At 40.4% G+C, this 24,965-nt stretch overlaps 1 protein-coding gene across 2 annotated transcripts; it reads left to right on the top strand.

Moving 5' to 3' along the window:
- Positions 1-5,046: 5,046 nt before the first annotated feature.
- On the top strand, positions 5,047-21,868 carry LOC109050065 (tripartite motif-containing protein 16-like). Of its 2 annotated transcripts, XM_042751679.1 has the most exons (7): positions 14,330-14,427; positions 14,999-15,359; positions 15,569-15,664; positions 15,744-15,989; positions 19,620-19,779; positions 19,897-19,932; positions 21,047-21,868. In XM_042751679.1, exons 2-7 carry the CDS (start codon positions 15,003-15,005, stop codon positions 21,607-21,609), a joined length of 1,458 nt encoding a protein of 485 aa, XP_042607613.1. In that variant the 5' UTR covers positions 14,330-14,427; positions 14,999-15,002; the 3' UTR covers positions 21,610-21,868. The 2 variants fall into 2 exon arrangements, with proteins under 2 accessions (XP_042607614.1, XP_042607613.1); XM_042751680.1 differs by lacking the exons at positions 14,330-14,427; positions 14,999-15,359; positions 15,569-15,664; ... (2 more) ...; positions 19,897-19,932; positions 21,047-21,868 and adding exons at positions 5,047-5,646; positions 5,857-5,952; positions 6,044-6,280; ... (1 more) ...; positions 8,944-8,991; positions 9,208-9,912.
- Positions 21,869-24,965: the final 3,097 nt, after the last annotated feature.

Below are 24,965 nucleotides of genomic sequence, written 5' to 3'. Positions count from 1 at the left end.
GTTACTGATTTGATTTTGTATCATGTTCAGCCGTGTCACCTCATTATCCTGTGTATTTAAGTTCCTGTGTTTTCAGTTCTAGTTGTCTGGTCTTGTCTATGTTATTTCAGTGTTGTGCTCTATCTGCCCAGTGTATGGATTACCTGTGTTTTTTGGATTAAGGACTTTTGAAACTTTAATCTTTCTCCTAGTGAGTTTGAATATGCATGGAGCATCTACCAGAGCTCACCACAAACAGAGAGCCCAAACCCGGCACGATGTGTGAGCCAGAACATGTAGGAGCGACTTAGCAAAACATCATCCCGGAGGCCGAGCCTCACAAGTCTGACCAGGTGCATGAGCAGGCAACACCATCAATCATGGGAGTAATAGTGAAGTATGAGGGCATGGAAAGGAGCCCGCTCACACTCCTGTCGCTGAGAGTGAGTGTCTGAAAACTTTAATCAATGACTGTTTTGATTTCGGAAAGGATGATTATGTGCCTTCATTACTCTCACCTGAATCAGACTGCTCTTCTTGCTGGTCCCCGCACAGCCTCCCTCTCCCGCCTCCTCTCCAAATCATGAACTGTGTGTCTACCCAAGCCATGTTGTTTTGTGCCAGTTCTTCTGTTTCTTCTCAGTCTTTGCTCCAACCCTTGGCCACTCCCGCTACCCAGTCTTTGCTGTCTCCCGCCAGCCCCTCTGTTCCTCAGGTGTCTCTCAGTGGCATGGATCCATCTTAGGTCTGCCGTGAGCCAGCTCCAATTGGGTGCATGGATCCCCTAGCTCTGCCTCTGGCTGCTGATCCAGTCACTCCATCTTGGCCCATCACCCTGACTCCTCTGCCTTTGCTCCTTCCTCCCTTGGCTCCACCAGGGACCAGTGGGCTTACAGCTCCAACGGGCTCCTTCGGACCATCACCTCCACCTTCGTCAGACTAAGCCCTTCCTACGCCATGGACTTGCAAGTCTTCTGCTACACTCTGTCTCTCCATCTCAACGGCTCCATCCAACTTTAGACAAATAGTACTAGTATAACTGCTGATTATTATTTTGAGCTTTAACTAAGTTTTACATGGGTAACTGTAAGGTACTAAACAGAACTACTGTTTAAAGAATGGTAAGCATGGGCGACCTATTAAATAGTATTAGTCATAACCTCTGGCTAATGATCAGGCTGGCGAGTGTGTGATCGTGGGGCCATGTAGAGTGGCCAATGTGAGGCACCCTGAGCGACATAGATTCCTAATGAATGAGTAAATATAATGTAACGAGTTAACTAGAATAATCAAATGTCATAATAATAATAATTAGAGACAGACAAACAACCAATTTGCCTTTCAACCTAAATTCAAGGTCATACTAAAATGGAGTCAGATTAGAGTTCAACTTAAATTAAATGACTTGCGAGCTGAAAAGACCGAACATGCAAGAAACCTTCAGCCAGCACTGGATACCTTCCTTGGGCCAAGTGCTTGGACCTTACACCCTCTAGGCTCCACCTGGGACCATTGTCTTGTTGGTTCCTCCAGGCTCCCTCATGCCCCTGGCTCTGCCTTGGTCAGTCATCGTTCCACCATGCCATGGACTCCATCACTTCACCCCTACGTCTTCATCAGGCTCCTACTTCCCACAGGCTCCATCTTTTCTCACTTCATCATCACCACATCCTCTGGCACCCTGGCTTTTCCTCAGCCACTCATTGCCAGAACTCTGCCTTAGTCTCCAGGTCCTTCGATTTTACCAGGTCTCTCTGTCCATCAGATGTCACCTGGACCTCATCTCCCAGTGTTACCTCTGTTGATCAGGCTCAAGTTTCCTCCTTCATGGTTCCTCTCACTGTCATCTCCTCAGCTCCTCTCACCATCTACTCCTTGGATTCATCAGTCACCTGTCCTTCACCAGCCTCTTATCCACCTTCAGGGTCACCTCCTCGGTCATCTCACACTGTGAGTCCGTGCCTTCCCATTAAGGGGGCATTATTTCACAATTATGTTCTGTTTTGGTTCTGTTTTCCTTGTGTGTCATTTGACCTAGTTTCTCAGTTAGTTTGATTAATCATTCCTTTACCCGTTGCCTCATTAGTTAGCTTGTTACCCCCATCTGTTGGTTCTGCTCTTTGTCTGGTGTTGTCTGTTTACTTCTGTGTTATGGTTGTGTTTTACTTACTATTTTGTATCTAAATCTATTTTATTATATTTTTACATCTTAATAGTTCTGATAGGTTATTGTAGGTTTTTGGATATATTGTATTTATTTTTATTTTTTTTTTGTTTTGTGTTGTTTAGTGTTTTTTTTTTTACTTTACATTTTTAGGATTTAATTATTAACTTTTTATCAGCACACAAACACACTGCAGTTCATTCATTAAGGCCAGTTTGTGGAACGCTGATGTAATGTTTAATGCATTTTATAATGCTGATTATAAAAAATGAAATATATTTTTCTCTTTGCTTTTTTATTTTAATATGGTATGTTTAATACTAAGTTTAAAGGGTTATTTCACCCAAAAATGAAAATTAGACCATGTCTTACCCTCAAGGCATCTTAGGTGTATATGACTTTCTTCTTTCAGATGAATCCAATCGGAGGTATATTAAAAATTATCCTTGCTCTTCCAAGCTTTAGAATGGCAGTAGACAGATTTTTTTTTTTTTTTTTTTTTTTTTCAACAGTCCAAAAGTAGTCAAATAAAATGCATCCATCCATAATAAAACGTGCCTCACACGGCTCCTGGGGGTGAATAAAGACCTACTGGAGCGACTCGATAAGTTTTTGTGAGAAAAATATCCATATTTAAAACATTATAAATAATACCCAACAATCATGTCAACAAAGTTATGTCTATTTTTGTTATGTCTAGTTATGTCTACTCCAATGTCAGTAGGTGGCGATAAATGAGCTTCTGTTTTAGCTTCGTATTAGCAAGTTATTAAATATTTGACTCAACTGATTCATTAAAATCACTGAATCATTAACAAAAGAAACAGTGGACTTAAAAAAAAATAATAATTTATTTAGGCCTATATTTGTTATTTTTGAATTTTTTTATGAAATTTCTTAATGTATTATATCTTTTTTATATTTATAAATAAACTTACTATAGACTTACTAATGACTTTAAATTTACTGTAGTAATTAATACAGAAACACTAATTTTGGCAAACAGCGCTAATGGTTTGTTTAAGACTTGAAGCTTAAAGTTGAGGAATTGCAACTCGACTTGGACTTGCACGTCTTGACTCTGGACTTGACTTGGGACTTGACTTGGGACTTGACTCGAGACTTGAATGCAAAGACTCAAGACTTACTTGTGACTTGCAAAATAATGACTTGGTCCCACCTCTGGGTGCAACAATTCAGGCTGTAGACTCTTGGACTCTCAATTGCCAATTTGCAAATTCTTGCACTTCAAAACACTTTATGGATTGTTCTTTTTCATAAACTGTTGCTTTGATATAAAAAGTGAGCTATCATGTTTGGGACAATCCTGGACTGTTAAAATGCTGAACAGTTACAAGAACTCTGGCACAATACAAAATGGACTGAAAGACTTGTGTTGAAAGAGAATGGTAATGTGGAGATGACATTTATGGTAGAACTTTATTTTACAGTCCTGTTCTTCATGTACATACTATGTACTTATTATAGTAATTACAATAACTATGTAATAACTAGGTACTAACCCTGAACCTACCCCTAAACCTAACCCATGTAGTTACCTTGTATTACCAGAACTTTCTTAGATAAATACACTGTAAGTACACTATAAGTACATGCAAGTACACGTACTGTAAAATAAAGATCAACCACATTTATTTTGTAGGGGAGTGTGTGATTGATTAAAATGGTAATTGAAATATGGCATAATCCAAAAAGGAACATGATTAAAAAGACTCCATAAAATGGTTAAAAGGGTTAAAATTGTTTGTTCAAATAATGTAAATGGAAAGTTATTTTCCATGGTTTCTAGTGGATCTGTGATCTATTAGTTAATCTAAGGTATGTTGGTGATTGATTAGTTTTGCCTGACAAGACACTAGGGGGAACTTTCGCGGGTTTTCTCAATCTGCATAAAGTTTCAGTAGAGAAAACACTGCTGGAGTTTCATCTGATATTAATATTTTCCGCCTTTTCAGGTATGAGGGACAATGCTTGGTAAAAAGTGTAAAATGGGTTAATGCATAATGTTTTACTTTTTATAGTGGGTATTTTAAATGCTTTGTGTTTGAATGAGTTAAAACTGATGCCCAGTAAAGAGCATTGGTAAGAGGGAGTGTAGCGACTCCATTTTGTGCACGGAAAGCACCAGATGCACGTGGAAATTGTAAGTTAACAAGTTAGACTTTGATGTTTAATGTGTAAATGAGTGTTTATTCTAAAATTAACTGTTTATTTGTGTCTGGAATGTGTTTATAATGGGAGAATAATGGAAATGATATAGGAGAAATAGACAGATACATACGCTCACACACACACACACACCCACACATATATATATATATATATTTATTTGTGTCTGGAATGTGTTTATAATGGAGTAATATATATATGGTTATATAGTACATGTATATTTATTGAGAAATTTTTAGTATGTATATATGAGATTTAAGTAATGGAATAAAGAAAATGGTTTAAAAAGTACATGTTTATTTACAATAGAAAAATGTTTTGATTATTTCAAGTGTACAAGTTGATTTTTTATATGTAGATGTTTATATAGTTTTTGTGTATTTTTGTATTATTTAGTTTTTTTAATATTTGTATGATATAGTAATTCTGTAATAATTAGGATGCAGTTATTACTGCACTTTTTAAGGCTGGTTTCAGTTTTTTTGATTATTTTATTCTTGTTTTTTTGTAGTTTTGTATTTTTTTGGAGTTTGTTTGATTATTAATTATGTTGTAGTTATTAGTTATCTTTTTAATGTTTAGTAGATATTAGAAATATCTAGTAGATATTTCATGCAGACATGCCAGTTTTACACACATCACTCAAACACAGAAACAGGAATCACATAACTTAAGGGAAAAAGAAAGTAAAAGTGTGACTGAGATGTTGTGTGTTTGTGTCTCTGTATTCATGCAGTAAAATGGCAGAAGCCAGATTTTCTCAGGATGAGTTGACGTGTCCAGTGTGTCTGGATCTCTTGAAGGATCCCGTGGCCATTCCCTGTGGACACAGTTACTGTAAGAGCTGTATTACAGGCTGCTGGGATCAGGAGGATCAAATGAGAGTCTACAGCTGCCCTCAGTGCAGACAGACCTTCAGTCCAAGACCTGCTTTAGCTAGAAACACCATGCTGACTGAACTGGTGGAGAAACTGAAGAAGACCAGACTCTCTGCTGACTGTGACGCTGGAGCTGGAGATGTGCAGTGTGACGTCTGTACTGGAAGAAAATACAAATCTGTCAAGTCCTGTCTGGTTTGTCAGGAATCTTACTGTCAAACTCATTTTGACCTACATGAGGAATTTCATTCACGTAAGCCACACAAAGTGATTGATGCCACTGGACGACTGCAGGAGATGATCTGCCGGTTGCATGAGAAACCTCTGGAGATGTACTGTATTACTGACCAACAATGCATTTGTGAGCTGTGTACAATATATGAACATAAAAACCATGACACTGAATCAGCTGCAGCACAGAGGACAGAGAAACAGGTTTTTAAAATTAGTGCTTACACTTGTACTATGAAACAAGCTTTAATCTTCATGTTAATTCATGTACAATAGTGGTAAGCAATCAATCATCCTTTCTGGAGTTTACAGCTATTAGTTATCAGTTCGACTTTTACTGGATTCATCTGTTTACATGATGATTTAGTGCCAGTAGTTTTCTGTGAGATTTACTATCATCCATTTGTCCTGCAGACGCAGCTGAAGGAGACACAGAAGATGTTCCATCAGAGAATCCAGCAGAGAGAGAAAGATCTTCAGAAGCTGAGAGAGTCTGTGGAGTCTCATAAGGTGAGTCTGGAGAAGAAGAGAAGTTTGTCTCCGTCTCAGTTCAGACTCACTGAAGCTGAATCACTGTGTGTCCTAACATTTCTTTGCACAGACATCAGTGGAGGACAGTGAGCAGAGGATCTTTACTAAGCTCAACTGCTCCATTGAGAGAAGCTGCTTTGAGCTGATGCGGCTCCTGATTCCTGATATCGGAGATCAGGAAAAGACTGCAGTGAGTCGAGCTGAAATACAACTAGAGAGAATGGAGAAGAAGATCAATGATCTGAGGAGGAGAGACGCTGAGCTGGAGCAGCTTTCACACAAACAGGATCACATCCAGTTCCTGCAGGTAACACAGATCTAGAAGACCAGGATCAGAGTGGACTTGAGCCAGATCCTGTTGTGACAGAAGTTTCACAGAGAAACATTTCATGAGGGTTTTATTATTTAATCATCAGTCAGACTCTCATCTGATCATCTTCTTTTGAAAAGAGGTGCCGCTTACAAACGGCTTTCAGTTCTGAAAATCTCTTAGGAATCATTTCTTTGAGCTCTTTCATCTGGAAGATATATTTAGCTGTCAAACACCACTAGCACCACCAACAGATCAAAACTTCACTAACTTTTCAACTTAAAAAAAAAAATTGGAACAGGTGATCTCCAAAGCCGATAAAACAGATTTTTATTTGCCTGCATGATTAATTTGACAATGAAGATCGCAAACATGAAGGGATGCTGTATATTAGCAATCAGTCCCCACAAGAATTTCAGAATAAAATTCAAGGTGCTGCAAATTATTTGTTTGATTTTTTTTTTTTTTTTTTTTCAAATTATTATTATAACGGTGTTCCTGCGTGACACCAGAGTAGTGGATACAAGTTCAAGCTTTATTAAAGAGCTAAACAAGACTTAGTAATGTGTGAGTGCAACTTGAAAAGTACTCCTAGTGGGAAACAGATGTGTCTATAATCAGTTCCTAGGCTGGGGTTTCTGGGAAATGGAGTCCGAGATGAGAAGGTGAAGGTAAGGGATGGAGATTCCTCTAGAGGAGCTCATGGGCACTCCAGCTGGAGATCGTGACAGAGCCCTCCCCAAGGAGTGGCTTCCAGACTCTCCCAAAAGGGTCACAGAAATCCAGGAGGAAAGTGGAGCAGAGGTGAAACAGGGGGAGGGATGAAGGGCGTGGTCCCTGTGGAGGTGGAGGACCTGGAGACTGAAGCAGAGTCTGCTAAGCAGGCGGAGCCGAAGACCAACAGAGCGGAGCTGAGGACCAAAAGGGCAGAGCTGGTGGAGCTGAAAAGCAACAGGGCAGAGCTGAGGACTGGATAGGCGGAGAGTTCAGAGATGGCCTACTTGGCCGTAACAGGACAGACTGAGAATTTCGAGATGGCCTTCTTGGCCGGGAGAGGACAGGCTAAGAGTTAGGAAGTGGGTGCCAATGCCCAGAGAGGAGCTGAAGTAGACGCCTTCGACTCTGGAGTAGCTGGAACAGACTCATGGACTGGAGTGGGCTCCGGATCAGACCCACAGACCGCAGCAGGTTCTGAAGTGGATTCATGGACTGGAGCAGGCTCAGGAGTAGTAGAGCAGTGTGTAGCCCAAACACACAGGATGGCAATTACAGGGAGCACTGAGTATAGGGGAACAGCTTCTATCACAGCTAAGACTGGTGGGACATCCATGACGGCTGGAAGCTCTGGCATGTCAGCCATCTTGGGAAGAGACTCTGGAGGGGTGGCCTGACAAGATGAGGTTCTGGGATAGCGGCCATGTAATGAACTGACTCAGGTGCAAAAGACAAGAAGGTGCTAAAAACACTAGAGTGGCGAGCATAATAACTTGACATGGTGGTGAACTTGATGAGAGCCAAGCTCCATGGCCACCGGAGCTTGCTGTGTCCTGCCCCACACCCCCCCAAAAAAATGTTTAGGGGAAACATAATCCTCAACAGCCCTCACAATGAAGGAGGAACCACATAACAGCAGGGCATAACCCAGAAACTGACAAAGTGACCCTCGAAGACCATCACAAGTGAGTATCGACTTCAACGGTTTATTTTGTCCATTTACAGAAAAAGTCAATGAGTGCAAAGTCCGGGATATCAGAGAAATATGCAATGTCCAGATAGTCTTGAATCGGGTCCTCGAGGGAATGCATTCCCTGATGGAGGCAAACTAACCTGATTGCTGGGTCCATGATTTCACTCCAGAATTTCAGAATTGCAAAATGTTATGCAAAATTTAATGCAAACTCAAACACTGCATTATTTCACTGCATAAATGCACCTTGCATTTTTGACTGAAATCCTGATGAGTCTGACTGCTAATATACAGCATCATGTTTGTGAAGTTTCAGTGTCTTTAACTGCTCTAAAGTTGTAAATAATAGTCAAACTAATCGTAGCCTTTGTGCTGCTTTTCCTGATTAAATCTATTCAACTCTACAATGAGGACATCAATGCTCTTAGCAGATGTTTTATCATCCACACTATTTTCTAGAAAGTTCACATAGTATGTGGAAATACTAGAATCTGTAGCTTTAATGTGATATAATGAATATGAGAAGAATAAAGCTGATGCTGTGAAAGTGCTGAATTGAGGTAAGTTATTAATGATCAGTCAATTCAACAAGAGCCGCACAAATCTGATGTTTGTGCAAGTTATTGGGTAAAGTGTGGAGCTAATGAGTGTTTTTTGTTTTTGTTTTTTGTAGAGTTTCCAGTCTCTCTCAGCACCTCCTGAATATACAGATGTAAATGATGATCTCTTCAGTTCTCTCTTCTCTTTTGATGACCTGAGAGAGTCTGTCCGTCAGCTGAAACAAAAACTGGAGGATTCCTGCAAAGAGGAGCTCAAGAAGATCTCAGACAGAGGTAAAGTCCTGGAGATTCATCTGCTCTCAGAAACCAGTCCATCATCATCTCATATCATGGAGAACATCATATTAGAAATGTCTTAGGAATGGATGCAGGATCATGAGAATCACACTGTTCACGTCTGTTGATTTCCACAGTCACATTCACCAACATTGTTTCCAGGATCAGGAACGACTTCCTACAATGTAAGTCAGTAAGAAAACCAGCAGAAAACTCACTGAGTGTGTTCATGTTCTTCCTGTAAAAATTAAAAGAAGAGTTTCATAATCGATGATGTAAATGATTTGCACAGGATATCTGGTCATCTGTACTGAGACACTTATGATACACTGAACATGAAGAGCTCAGCTACATGAAACAGATTCATAATTCCTGATTCTGATGTGTTTTATCTCCATCAGATTCCCATCAGCTCACTCTGGATCTGAACACAGCATATAAACGGCTCCGTCTGTCTGAGTGTAACAGAGTGATTACTGTCACTGACACAGTCCAGCCGTATCCTGATCACCCAGAGAGATTTGATTATTGGTATCAAGTGTTGTGTAGAGAGTGTGTGTGTGGACGCTGTTACTGGGAGCTGGAGTGGAGTGGGAATAATGGTGTGTATATATCAGTGTCATATAAGAGAATCAGCAGGAAGGGGCGGAGTAATGAATGTTTGTTTGGATGTAATGATCAGTCCTGGAGTTTGGACTGCTCTCCTTCCAGTTACTCATTCACACACAATAACATGGTGACTGTTCTCCGTGTAAAGCCAATCAGCAGTAGAATAGGAGTGTTTGTGGATCACAGTGCAGGAACTCTGTCCTTCTACAGCATCTCTGACACAATGAGCCTCATCCACACAGTCCAGACCACATTCACTCAGCCGCTCTATCCTGGGTTTGGTGTTTATAAAGAATCATCAGTGAAACTGTGTTGATGAATCAGAATAGACTGACAAGTGATTCTTCCCATAATGCTTTGAGCTGCACAATTAATCAGTAACAGTGAGATGTTATAGAGGTTTTTTTTTTTTTTTCTCCTCGTGACAAAAATACTGCAGCAGAACTTCTTTCACTGAAATAACCTTTCAGAATAAATATGTGTGATAAATTCCCTTATATAGATTTTTATTTGTGTGAGTGTGTTTGTGTTTATGTGTGTGTGTTCAGTAGTTGCTTCACTGTCTGGAGTGTCAGGTCAGCTGACCTATCAGCAGTGCTGGGTAGTACCTGATTACAAGTAGTCTGGATTACATAATCAGATTAAAAAATTAAGAACTTGTAATTAAAGCTGCAGTCCGTAATGTTTTTTGGTTAAAAATGATCCAAAATCAATTATTGAGCAATTACTGTTTAAAACTATATTCTTACCTTTTCACCAACAGTAAGCTTTTAATGTTTTCTAATTTGAGTGGTACTGGTAGGTTTTCACAGGAAATACAAGCATGCCGCCAATAGTCCTTGCGTCATTACGTCATGTCTGTAAACAAAAAGAATAACATATTACTTGTGAGAATGCTGCAGGTGGCAGATTATTTATAGCCTTTTCTCACAGCAGCTAGAATAATTAAAGATATTACTTGGATGTGTTTTACAAAAAATGTAATCATAGGTGTAAATGACTTTCTTCTTTGACGAATCCAGTCGGAGTTATATTAAAAATTGTCTTTGATCTTTCAAGCTGTGTAATGGGTGTTGCATACATCAATCCAAAAGAAGTTAAATAAAAAGCGCCCATCCATAAAAATAAAAAGTGTCTCACATGGCTCCAGGGGGTGAACAAAGGCCTCCTGTGGCGAATCGATGCGTTTGTAGGAAAAAATCCATCTTCAAAATGTAATAATCACTTTAATCTAGCTTGCATGAACAGTTCCACACAGAAGCAGATCGGGAGGATGACGTACAAGGAAAACCAGTCTCCTCTTGGCTTATATCAAAGTCCTCTGACATTCTTCTTTACAAATCCTTGATTTGGAATTCTAATTAGTGACCGTTGTTTTGTTTTGATCTCTCCTCTGCGTTTCAGCGTGTATCACTTCTGAGCGGCACATGCACAAAGCCGAACTCATATGTCATCCTACAGGAACTGCTTCTGTTTTCAACAGTGAGCGCAAGCTAGATTAAAGTGATCATTACATTTTGAATATGGATATTTTTCTTACAAAAACGCATCGATTCGCTACAGGAGGCCTTTGTTCACCCCCCGGAGCTGTGTGAGACACTTTTATTTTATGAATGGCCGCTTTTTATTTAACTTCTTTTGGACTGATGCTTGCAACACTGAGTGGCATTAAACAACTTGAAAGATCAAAGACAATTTTTAATATAATATAACTGGATTCATCTGAAAGAAGAAAGTCATATACACCTAGGATGCCATGGGGGTGAGTAAAATACAGCCTAATTTAAATTTTTGGTTGAACTAACTCTTTAATATCATTTTGATGGCAGACTGTAATCCACAAAGGATTATTTGTTAATGAAACACATTTAAGTGACTGAAATTAGATTATATTCAAGTTTTAAATGTGCATCCCAGATTCGTGGGATTACACAAGATTTATATTTTCAAGAGAGCCAGTTCTAAGGAACAAAATTTTTCTTTTTGGGTTAAAAGATCAATTTCTTGATGAAATTGTGAAATTTGAATATGAAATTTGAATGGTATGACAATTTAAGATTAGACTGTACAGCAATGAAAACCTACAAGTAACGCTAATACACACTATTTACATGTAGTCACGCAATGCTGATGTTGTTAACATTAAGCATTTAAAAAACAAAGTATAATAATAATAATAATTTGCACTGTTTGATGTGATATGAGCTAAGCGATCATTAGATTTAATCACCATTGGTAGTGTGATTAATTGTAGTTTTTTTTTTTCTCAGTTGGTCAGAACTAAAGTGCCAGACTTGTTACTTACTTGTTCAGATGACAATATCATGTGAAAATTCTTATTTGGGGCATGCTTCAAAGACATAGAATCTGGGATTCCTAAGTACAATATCCACACCGGTAGATACTCCTAAAAACATTAGATTCATCCGCACTGAGGATCCGTGCTGATGCACAACCTACACAAATATGATAATTCTGCAAATAACTGCAATTGCAGGTTCCAAACAGAGATGGTGACACAGAGGCAAAACTTACGGACTGCAGCTTTAAGGTGTCCTTTTTACAGTGCAATTACACATTTAAGTACTGAGTATTATTTAATTAACTACATGTACTTACTGTATGGTTAGGGTTTAGATTAGGTTTTGGCCTAGGGTTACTTGCATGTAATTATGCATAAATAATTGTTATTATAATAGTAAGTACATGTAACGTGTAACAAAGACACCTTAAAATAAAGTATTACTCTTACTTTTTTATGGATAACATGATTACTGAATTTCAGCGGAACCCAGGACAACTAGATGCGCCCCTGTTTAATACTGTAAAGCTGCTTTGACACAATCTGCATTGTAAAAAGCACTATGTAAAATAATGGTGACAGAAAGTTAAAAGAGGGACTCTAACAAATATCACAATTGAGGTATACAATGACACTGATCACAATATCACTCTGATGGGCCAGACTCCGACTGATACAGTGCAGCTTGTCATGAATGTTTTCCATGGTAGTATGTTTGAGGTGCCAGCAAACCCTACCACTGTTGGGTATGCCACATCCAGGCTGCGTATAATGGTCACGTCAACACTAGGTGATGCACAGACTAGTCAACTAGTCGATTAGTCTGCTTTAATACTCTGCCATGACGCTTTAAGCTTGATGTCAACTTGTCGCTGGTCCTATAGAGGGTGTAGCAGAATAAGAAATCTTTAAGTCCTCATTTACGCTCCATTTCCAAACAGTTAAAATGACAAATAAATGCATACTTCGATACGCTCCACAAGACGTGCAATTATACCATCTGAATCCTCGAAACTGAACAGGAAAATGCACATTTTAAACAGCTTATTGTACAGGTAAGATAATCACCATTCTAATCTAATGCGCTGCTGCTGCAGCTCTTACATGACACGCAGATTGCCCACACACAGAATCAGTAGTGCAGAAATGTATTGTCAACACTGTTCTGTGATTTCTCAGTAATATAGCTTAGAAAATGAAAAGTTCTAGCATATATTTCTTAGTAACTAAAACCCACAGCTTCACTCTTAGTAGAGATATGCTGCCAGGTAGAATCAGTTCACACATGCAATTGCTCTCTCACTAATGCATTCATATAAATGTAATCTTTACTGTGCTACTTTATCTGTATCTTATTAAGAACGAGCAGAAATCAGTGAGAAATATGATGACCTGAAGACAGAAGAACTGATCTGCTATCTGAGCAGAATAGTCTCTGCAGAGGGAAGTCAAGTTAATCTCACATTAATCTATCTGTCAGATCCCTGAAAGACAAACAACCAATGAATGCTTGTGAGCTGAGGAGAATTCTTGGTTTATTTACCTACTACATGCAGTACATTAAAGATTTCTCTCACATTGTTAGCCCTTTGTAAGTCCTGCTGAAAAATACTCCATAAGATAATGCTCACCTGAAAATAAACAGAGACAGTCAAAGACAAAATGCACAAGAACTGGTATTCTATCGAGTAAGCCCATTACCTGGTCGTAACAACATCAGAACACTCTTCGAACAACTGTTTGTTCCAGACCCCTTTATTAGCTTTCCCGGACTTTTCACAACCTTTTATACTGCATACAGATGCATCTGCTCAAGGCTTACATGCAGTATTATATCATTATTTTGGTATTATTTGCTTATTATTATAATAATAATTATTATTATTATTAGAAACTTTGTGTGATTGCTTATGAGTAGTTGTCATCAGATGTAATAGGTGCAACAATTCTGGCTGTAGAAACTCAAGAAGGACCCAGCATCCCATGGTCAGTCTCGACCAACTGTTCATCTATTGAGACATGTCCAGCAGTTCCAACAATATCTTCATTGTCTGTAAATGAAATCAAAGGGGCTCAAATGAATGACCATGAATCATGTCCTGTATATGAATGCAAACTGTCTGGTACAAAACCAAAAGTGAAACAGCTCAAAACAGTCAGCCTAAAAACAAAATGCCTGTTTCACGATTGGGGAACACTCGCCATCAAGGAGGGTATCCTTTGCCTAGCCACTTCCACCCGCACCCAGTCTCCGTCCTGCGGGAGAAACATAATGAAACTATCTTGCGAGAGCGTCACAATGAAATGGGCCATCAAGGTACAGATCGCACACTCTCACTCAACCGTGAACGTTTCTTTTGGCTGTATATGCAGGCAGACATTGAGAACTATGCTTGTTCTCTATTAAAATGCTGGACAGTTACAAAAACTCTGGCACTACAAAATTAGTGTGAAACAAATAAGGGATGGTTATAAGGCTTTTAAAATTGTTTGTTTAAATAATGCAAATGGAAAGTTAGTTTTCATGGTTTCTTGTGGATCTGTGATCTATAAGTTAAACTAAGGTATGTTGGTGATTGATTAGTTTTGCCTGACGATACACTATGGGGAACTTTCACGGGTTTTCTCAGTCTGCATGAAGTTTCAGTAGAGAGAATGTAGAGAGAACACCGCTGGAGTTTCGTCTCATTAATATTTACCCCCTTTTCAGGTATGAGGGATAATGCTTGTAAAAAGTGTACAATAGGTTAATGCATAATGTTTCACTTTCCATAGTGGCTATTTTAAATGCTTTATGTGTTTGAATGAGTCAACTGATGCACAGTACAGAGCATTGTTAAGAGGGAGTGTAGCGACTCCATTTTGTGCACGGAAAGCACCAGATGCACGTGGAAATTGTAAGTTAACAAGTTAGACTTTGATGTTTAATGTGTAAATGAGTGTTTATTCTAAAATTAATTGTTTATTCATGCCTGAAATTTGTTTATAATTGGAGAACAATGGAACCGATATAGATGTGAGACAGATATGTATATACTGAGTATGTAAAATTAAGGAAATAAGTATTTTCAGAAAGAACAATAGTTTAAAAAGTACATTTTTATTTATAAGATAGATTTTTGATTATTTCAAGTGTATCAGTTGATAGTTAACTATTCTTACAATTATTCCTGGTACAGTATGAAACTATAATAATATAATATAATATAATAATATAAATATAAATAAACTATGAAAGTGTGATTGAGGTGTTGTGTGTTTGTGTCTCTGTATTATTGCAGTAAAATGGCAGAAGCCAGATTTTCTCAGGATGAGCTGACATGTCCAGCTGACTGTTACGCTGGAGATGTGCAGTGTGACGTCTGTACTGGAAGAAATTACAAAGCCGTCAAGTCTTGCCTGATGTGTCAGGAATCTTACTGTCAACATCATTTTGACCGTCATGAGGAATTTCATTCACGTAAGCCACACAAAGTGATTGATGCCACTGGACGACTGCAGGAGATGATCTGCCAGAAACATGAGAAACATCTGGAAATGTACTGTATTACTGACCAACAATGCATTTGTGAACTATGTACAAAATATGAACATAAAAACCATGACACTGTATCAGCTGCAGCACAGAGGACAGAGAAACAGGTATTTAAAACTATCGCTTACACTTGTAGTGTGAACCAAGCTTTAATCTTCATGTAAATTAATGTACAATAGTGGTAAACAATTAATCATCCTTTATGGATTTTACAGCCTTTTGTGATCAGTTCCACTTTCACTGGATTCATCTGTTCACATGATGATTAAGTGCCAGTAGTTTTTTAAATATTGACTGTCATCCATTTGTCCTGCAGAAGCAGCTGAAGGAGACGCAGAAGGCGTTCCAGCAGAGAATCCAGCAGGAAGAGAAAGATCTTCAGCAGCTGAGAGAAACTGTGGAGTCTCATAAGGTGAGTCTGGAGAAGAAGACAAGTTTGTCTCCGTCTCAGTTCAGTCTCACTGAAGCTGAATCATTGTGTGTCCCAACAGCGCTCTGCACAGACATCAGTGGAGGACAGTGAGAAGATCTTTACTGAGATCAAATGCTCAATTGAGAGAATGTGCTTTAAGCTGATGTGGCTCCTGATTCCTGATATCAGGGATCAGGAAAAGGCTGCAGTAAGTCGAGCTGAAGGACAACTGGAGCGACTGGAGCAGGAGATCAATGATCTGAGGAGGAGAGACGCTGAGCTGGAGCAGCTTTCACACACACAGGATCACATCCAGTTCCTGCAGGTAACACAGGACAGTGAGAGGATCATAGAACATGATCATAGTGGATCCTGCTGTGACACGAGACTCACAGAGAAACATTTAATGAGTGTCTTATTTCATGATCATCAGACTATCATCTGATCATCTTCTTTTGAAAGAGGCACCACTTACAAATGTATTGTATTTAGCTGTCAAACACCACTAGCGCTACAACAATTCAAAACTTCACTAATTTTTTTATTTACTTTTTCAAATTGGATCAGGTGATCTTCAAAGCAGATAAAATTGATTTTAATTTGCCTGCATGATAAATCTGACCATGAAGACCCCAAACATGAAGTGATACTGCATATTAGCAATCAGTCCCACATGGATTTGAAGTTTTTAGCTGAAACTGTGTTCCTTGGTGATATTGTTATAGGCAGCATGACAACAGAGTAGGGGACCCTAGTGCAAGCTTTATTAAAGAGTGTAGTCAAAATAGGCAGGGTCAAACACCAGCAAGCAACTATGTCTCAGGGCAAAATAATAGAGATATCCAAATAACTGGTGTTGGTCAGGGTAGGCAGTAAACCATCACAAACCAGGGAACAATTCAAAGACAAAAACACAAAGGCAAGGAAACAAGGAAATTCTTAGAAATGTCCATGAATAGCTAAACAAAACTTAGCAATGTGTGAGTGTGCAACTTAAATAGTCCTCCTAATGGGAAAAAGATGTGTCCATAATCAGTTCCTAGGCAGGGGCTTCTGGAAAATGGAGTCCGAGGTGAGAAGGTGAAGGTAAGTGATGGAGAATCCTCTAGAGGAGCTTATGAGCACTCCAGCTGGAAATCATGACAGAGCCGTCCCCCCTTAAGAAGCGGCTTCCAGACATTCCCCAAAGGGTCACAGAAGTCCAGGAGGGAGGTGGCGTTGATGCGGAACAGGGGGACGTCTGGAGGGTGAGGTCCCTGTGGAGTTGGAGGACCTGGAGACTGAGTCAGAGTCGGCTGAGCAGGTGGAGCCGAAGACCACCAGAGCAGAGCTAAGGACCAAAAGGACGGGCCTGGTGCATCTGAGGAGCACCAGGGCAGAGCTGAGGATCACCACTGCTGAGCAGATGGAACCGAAGATCCCCACGGTGGAGCTGATGGTGCCGAGGACCACTATGCAGCCATAACAGGAAAGGCATACAGTTCAGAGATGGCATCTTTGGCCTTGACAGGACAGGCTGAGAGATCAGAGATGGCCTCCTTGTCCGGGACAGGACAGGCGAAGAGCTCAGAGATGGTCTCCTTGTCCGGAACAGGACAAGCAAACAGCTCAGATACGGCCTCCTTGTCTGGGACAGGACAGACAAAGAGCTCAGAGATGACCTCCTTTTCCAGGATAGGACAGGCGAAAAACACAGAGATGGCCTCCTTGTCCCAATCAGGACAGGTGAAAAACACAGAGATGGCCTCCTTGTCCGGGACAGGACACGCTGAGAGATCAGAGATGGCCTCCTTGTCCGGGACAGGACACGCTGAGAGATCAGAGACAGCCTCCTTGGCCAGGACAGGCGAAGAGATCAGAGAGGGCCTCCTTGTCCGGGACAGGACAGACTGAGAGTTTAGAAGTGGGCGCCACCGCCCAGAGAGGAGCTGAAGTAGACTCCTTCGACTCAGGAGGAGCTGGAGCAGACTCATGGACTGCAGCGGCCATTGGACCAGACCGACACAGGTTCTGAAGCAGATTCAGTGGATTCAATGCAGTATGTAGCCCAAACACACAGGTTGTCCATTAAAGGGAGTACAGAGGATAGGGGGAACAGCCTCTATGACAGTCAATACTGAGGCCCTTGGAATGCCAGCTGCTCTGGCTGAAACCAGCAGTGGGTCCACCAAACTGGAAATCAGCCCCAAATGTCTTTGGCCATGAGGGCTGGAGACTGTGGCAGGACATCCATGACAGCTGGATGAGGCTCTGGATTGGTTGTGAACTGGGACCACAAGAGAGGAAGGTGCATAATAACTGGACATGGTGGTGATTTTGATGAGCCAGGCACCTGCTCCCCAACCCCCCCAAAAAAGTGTTTAGGGGAAACATACTCCTTGACAGCTCCGACAGTGAGGGATCCAGAAACTGACAAAGCGAGCCTTGAGAGGACCATCTCGAATGAGTATCAACTTCAATGGTTCATTAAGTCCATTTACAGAAAAAGTGAATGAGTGCAAACTTCGGGAGATCAGATAGATATGCAATGTCCAGAAAGTCTTGAATGTGGTCCTCGAGGGAATGCATTCCCTGATGGAGGCAAACTAACATGATTGCTGAGTCAATGATTGGCCTGGAAACAATCAAATAGCTGCTGAATCCGGGTATGGCTGAGTCTTCTTTTACGGGCGGCGTGACAATGGAGTAGGGGTTGGGGTGAGAAGGTGAAGGTAAGGGATAGAGTGCCCTCTAGAGGAGCTCATGGGCACTCCAGCTGGAGATCTTGACAGATATAATGCAAGTCAGGGGCTGCACGTTTTTGATAATAAAAATAAAGGAAATCAGGAAACACAAAATAAATACCTGTGACTCTTGACAATATATTAAGGACTTATGAAGCAAAATGATCTGTCTGTACAAAAAACTGATTTTTTTTTTACAACATAATCACTGGTAATCCAGACCCCCAGGCAATGTGGAAATCCAATTCTTTTTTAAGACAGTTGTTTTAAATGAACCGATTCAGTTCACTAGTTCATCCTTTTTGCATAAACAATGAGAAACCATAAAAACATTACTTCCCTTCATTCAAGTGTTTGGTTCACACATGCGCATATATCAGTGGCTCATCTGTATTTGGTCTGAGTCTTACTGTTTCCTCAGTTCAGTGACTGTTGGAGAAACTGAAGCACTGAATGAGTTCACAGGTATTAATTTTATGTTCCTTGATATACATTTTTTATTCTCAAAGACAGAAAGCTACTGACTATTTTATGAATCACCAAGGACCACGGTTTCAGCTTAAAATCTTCTTTACTGTTCTACTGAAAAAAAGTCACTTACATCTTGAATAGCCTGAGGGTGAGTAAATTAACAAAACATTTTGGGTAAACTATGCCTTTAAGACAAGGTCAGGTCCTGTTTGCTTTCAAGGTGCTGAAGCATTGTTCAGTCACACCAGGATTTCACGATTCTGCGATTGCAAAATTTAATGCAAAATCAAACACCACATTATTTGCCGCACCTTGCATTTTTGACTGAAATCCTGATGAGACTCATTGCTAATATACAGCCCCATGTTTGTGAAGTTTCAGTGTCACTAACTGCTGTAAAGTTCTAAATAATGATCAATTTGATCATAGCCTTTGAGCTGCTTTTTTTTTGAGCAAATCTAAACAACCCTAAAATAAGACTCCGTCAATGTTCTTGAGCTGTTAGATGGACATTTATGTTCTTAGCAGATGTTTTATCATCCAAACTATTTCCTAGAAAGTTTACATAATTAAGTGGCAAATACTAGAAACTGTAGCTCTAATGTGATATAATGAATATGAGAAGAATGAAGTTTATGCTGTGAAAGTGCTGGATTGAGATGGGTTGTGATCAGTCAAGTCAACAAGAGCCGCACAAATCTGATGTCACTGCAGGTTATTGGGTGAAGCGTGGAGCTGATGTATTTTTTTGTTTTCTGTAGAGTTTCCAGTCTCTCTTAGTACCTTCTGAATCTACAGACATAAATGATGATCCCTTCAGTTCTCTCTTCTCTTTTGATGACCTGACAGAATCTGTCTGTCAGATGAGACAAAAACTGGAGAATTCCTGCAAAGAGGATCTCAAGAAGATCTCAAACAGAGGTAAAGTTTTAGAGTCCATCATCATCTCATATCATGGAGCACTTCATATTAGAAATGTCTAAGGAATGTATGCATGATCATGAGAATCACACTGTTCATATCTGTTGATTTCCACAGTCACATTCACCAGGATCAGGAACGACATCCTACAATGTAAGTCAGTAAGAAAACAAGCAGAAAATTCACTGAGTGTGTTCAGGTTCTTCCTGTAGAAGGTGAAAGAAGAGTTTTATAATTGATTAAATAAATGATGATTTGCACAGGATATCTGGTCATCTGTACTGAGAAACTGATGCAGGGCTCCAGACAAAAAAATCAAGCAAGGGGCCATTGGCTCCTTTAGGAAAAAAAAATAGGTGCCAAATTATTATTTTTTTAAGTGCCACAGAATAAACATGTTTTATTTTATTTTTTTTAACACTTTAACATTTCAGTTACACTGTTATGTGTTAATGTCTTATCTTTCTTGTGTTAATCCGCATTTCACTGAATCTACTTTTAAAAAAAGCGAGTAAACATAACTGATTTTTACAAATTTGTTGAATTTACTTAATTACACTGTGTTATGTGTACTTTCAGGTGGATGCAGTAGTTAAACTAAACAACTTTAGTAAACAGTACTTAAGAGCATCTAGTTTGTTGGATTAAAGGTCTGTTTCACTTAGATATATTTAGTTATCTTTACTTAGTTGTTATACTTACTAGGTTTTATTAAGTAACAGCTACTTTCAAGGTAAATAAAACAATTTACTTACTTTTTTGAGTGATACTTAATTAAAATACTCAAGTAGCCACAAAGGAACTAATGCCATTAATAAACCAGTGAGATGCAGCAGTGCACTAATATGTTGGTAATGTGCAACATAACAACAGAAGAAGAAGAAGAAAAGAAAAAGAGTCTTAAGGTGACGAGAGTCTTAAGAGTCTTAAGCCATCTTGGAAAATTCAAAGAGATCGCTCATGCCATATTGAAGAGTGCCATAACTGTATTTATTGTTTGTTTTTCATTATAAATTTGCTGGAGCTGCGTTTTACAGGTGTGCCATCAGATTCTTAAGTCATAACATGTAATGTGGTGGCGGCACATAGTGGCGACCTCAGCAAAAACAAATTAATATTTTTGTTCACAGTTTTAGTCACAGTCTGGAGCCCTGTAGTGATGCACTGAACATGAAGAGTTCAGCTACATAAAAAGATCAAACAGATTCAATATTCCTGATTTCCTGATTTCCTGATTCCTGATTTTGATTTGTTTTATCTCCATTAGATTCCCATCAGCTCACTCTGGATCTGAACACAGCACATAAACGTCTCCGTCTGTCTGAGAGCAACAGAGTGATTACTGGAACTAAAACAGATCAGTCATATCCTGATCATCCAGAAAGATTTGATTGCACATTCCAGGTGTTGTGTAGAGAGAGTGTGTGTGGACGCTGTTACTGGGAGCTGGAGTGGAGAGGAGGTGAACATGGTGTGCGTATATCAGTGTCATATAAGAGCATCAGCAGGAAGGGACAGAGTAAGGCATGTTTGTTTGGAAATAATGATCAGTCCTGGAGTTTGCACTGCAATCCCCCCAGATACTTATTCAGACACAATAATGTGGTGACTGATCTCCCTGTAAAGCCCATCAGCAGTAGAATAGGAGTGTTTGTGGATCACAGTGCAGGAACTCTGTCCTTCTACAGCGTCTCTGACACAATGAGCCTCATCCACACAGTCCAGACCACATTCACTCAGCCACTCTATCCTGGGTTTTATGTTTCTAGGGGATCAAGAGTGGAGCTGTTGATGAATCAGAATAGAACTGATGAGGGATTCTGCCCATAATGCTTTGAGCTGCATGATAAATCAGTAACAGAGATGTTATAGAGTCTCTTCTTTATTCTCGTTTACATTAATACTGCAGCTGAACTTCTGTCTCTGAAATAACATGTCTCTGAAATAACAACACAGAATAAATGTAATAAATCCTCATATAGACAGTAAGATCAGATGTGTTTCTGTACTTTTTATGTGTTTCAGTGAAATTACTATTCAATTCAAATGTTCAAAGTCAATAAATCATTTACATTATTCACATTCTATAGCTCTGGCCCTAGCGTTTTGTGTTCTTCTGTCAGTGTTTTTTGTCGCAAGTCCTAATTTTGCTGAGTATGTTGACCCTGGAACAACATTTTAATTCAAAAATAAATCTTGACCATATCCCTATACCTAAACCTAACATTAACCATGAGTATTCCTTAAAATCAGAGGAAATGATAGATGAATGACACTGATGTACAAGCACCAAACACTGATTGTAAGCCTAAACTTCACAAAAACTATAAACTGGTTCTTTAAATCTGATTGGTTAATCACAAAGTTGTTCCAGAGTTAACAAAGATGCTGATCCAGGAACATGTCGCACTTGGTAAAATCAGGTTCTGCATTTTTTTGTCATGCATTTAATCGTTAACCATGGAATTCATCTTTATTTGTGTGTGAGTTTTCTGCTCACTTGTTCATCTTAATGTTCAGATTTTTGGAAGATTTTGTCAAAAAAAAAAAAAAACTTTAAGTCTCAGAAGCAATCAACTGTGGACAAACAGCTGAGACGTGACGAGACTCTGGAAGATCAGCTGAGAAGTGACGTGACTCTGGAGAAGCAGCTGAGATGTGACGAGACTCTGGAAGATCAGCTGAGATGCGGCGAGACTCTGGAAGATCAGCTGAGACGTGACGAGACTGTGGACAAGCAGCTGAGACGTGACGAGACTCTGGAAGACCAGCTGAGACGTGACGAGACTCTGGAAGATAAGCTGAGACGCAACGAGACTCTGGAAGATCAGCTGAGACGCGGCGAGACTCTGGAAGATCAGCTGAGACGCGGCAAGACTCTGGAAGATCAGCTGAGAAGTGACGTGACTCTGGACAAGCAGCTGAGACGTGACGAGACTCTGGAAGATCAGCTGAGAAGTGACGTGACTCTGGACAAGCAGCTGAGACGTGACGAGACTCTGGAAGATCAGCTGTGACGTGACGAGACTCTGGAAGATCACCTGAGACGTGACGAGACTCTGGAAGATAAGCTGAGACGCGGCGAGACTCTGGAAGATCAGCTGAGACGCGGCGAGACTCTGGACAAGCAGCTGAGACGTGACGAGACTCTGGAAGATCAGCTGAGACGTGACGAGACTCTGGAAGATCAGCTGAGACGTGACGAGACTGTGGACAAGCAGCTGAGACGTGACGAGACTCTGGAAGATCAGCTGAGACGCGGCGAGACTGTGGACAAGCAGCTGAGACGTGACGAGACTCTAGAAGATCAGCTGAGACGTGACGAGACTCTGGAAGATCAGCTGAGACGTGACGAGACTCTGGACAAGCAGCTGAGACGTGACGAGACTCTGGAAGATCAGCTGAGACATGACGAGACTGGAAGATCAGCTGAGACGCAACGAGACTCTGGAAGATCAGCTAAGATGCGACAAGACTCTGGAAGATCAGCTGAGATGCAACGAGACTCTGGAAGATCAGCTGAGACATGATGAGACTCTGGAAGATCAGCTGAGATGCGACAAGACTCTGGACAAACAGCTGAGACGTGACGAGACTCTGGACGATACACTGTGATGTGACGAGACTCTGGAATATCAACTGTGATGCGACGAGACTCTGGACAAACAGTTGAGACGTGACAAGACTCTGGACGATACACTGTGATGTGACGAGACTCTGGAAGATCAGCTGAGACATGATGAGACTCTGGAAGATCAGCTGAGATGCGACAAGACTCTGGACAAACAGCTGAGACGTGACGAGACTCTGGACAATACACTGTGATGTGACGAGACTCTGGAATATCAACTGTGATGCGACGAGACTCTGGACAAACAGCTGAGACGTGACAAGACTCTGGACGATACACTGTGATGTGACGAGACTCTGGAATATCAACTGTGATGCGACGAGACTCTGGACAAACAGCTGAGACGTGACAAGACTCTGGACGATACACTGTGATGTGACGAGACTCTGGAACATCCACTGTGATGCGACGAGACTCTGGACAAACAGCTGAGATGTGACGAGACTCTGGACGATACACTGTGATGTGACGAGACTCTGGAATATCCACTGTGATGCGACGAGACTCTGGACAAACAGCTGAGACGTGACAAGACTCTGGACGATACACTGTGATGTGACGAGACTCTGGAATATCAACTGAGATGTGACGAGACTCTGGAAGATCCACTGTGAGGTGACGAGACTCTGGACAAGCAGATGAGATGCAACGAGACTCTGGACGATCCACTGTGATGTGACGAGACTCTGGAAGATCAGCTGAGATGTGACGAGACTCTGGATGATTCACTGTGAGGTGACGAGACTCTGGACAACCAGCTGAGAAATGACGAGACTCTGGACAATCCACTGTAAGGTGACGAGACTCTGGAAGATCAGCTGAGACGTGATGAGACTCTGGAAGATCCACTGTGATGCGACAAGACTCTGGAGAAGCAGCTGAGACGTGACAAGTTTTAGCTAACTATAATGACTCTGTAAATATATTGATGAAAATGTTTTCAAATAGAAAACAGTTATTCTTGTATTATAATATATTATAATATAAGATATCTTATATGATAAATAGTTTATCTTAAAATATTACTTTTACTAATTTTAATTGACTCATTTTATTTCATTAATTTTACTGTATTTTTATCAAATAAATGCAGACTTGGTGTGCTGTAGAGACTCATAGATAGACAAGAAGAGACATATAATAACCTTAAAGGGGTCATATGATGCTCCTAAAAAAACATTATTTTGTGTATTTGGTGTAATGAAATGTGTTTATGTGGGTTAAGGTTTAAAAAACACATTATTTTACACATACTGTACATTACTGTTTCTCCTCTATGCCCTGCCTTCTGAAACGCGTCGATTTTCACAAGGCTTATCACTCTGAAAAGCGAGGTGTGCTGTGATTGGCCAGCTATCCAGTGCATTGTGCCGGGCGGCTTGAGAATGGTGCGGCAGGCGGATTCTACAAAGGAGCGTACCTTGTGCTTGCGGCAACCACATGTGACGTGTGATTGGCCAGCTATCCAGTGCATTGTGCCGGGCGCGATTCGGCGAACCACAGTGCAAAGTTGATGTACTTCCTCAGCGACCAGCACAGATCAGCTCCAGGCATG

This window comes from Cyprinus carpio, chromosome B24 (genome assembly GCF_018340385.1).
Source record: "Cyprinus carpio isolate SPL01 chromosome B24, ASM1834038v1, whole genome shotgun sequence".
Lineage (NCBI taxonomy): Eukaryota > Metazoa > Chordata > Actinopteri > Cypriniformes > Cyprinidae > Cyprinus > Cyprinus carpio.
This window is presented reverse-complemented; position numbering and strand designations above follow the sequence as displayed.

Coding starts and splice junctions, on each gene's coding strand:
- LOC109050065 (XM_042751680.1), top strand. CDS start 5,074: ATGGCAGAAGCCAGATTTTCTCAGGATGAGTTGACGTGTCCAGTGTGT. Junction 5,647..5,856: donor CACAGAGGACAGAGAAACAG/GTTTTTAAAATT, acceptor TTTGTCCTGCAG/ACGCAGCTGAAGGAGACACA. Junction 6,281..8,643: donor ATCACATCCAGTTCCTGCAG/GTAACACAGATC, acceptor TGTTTTTTGTAG/AGTTTCCAGTCTCTCTCAGC.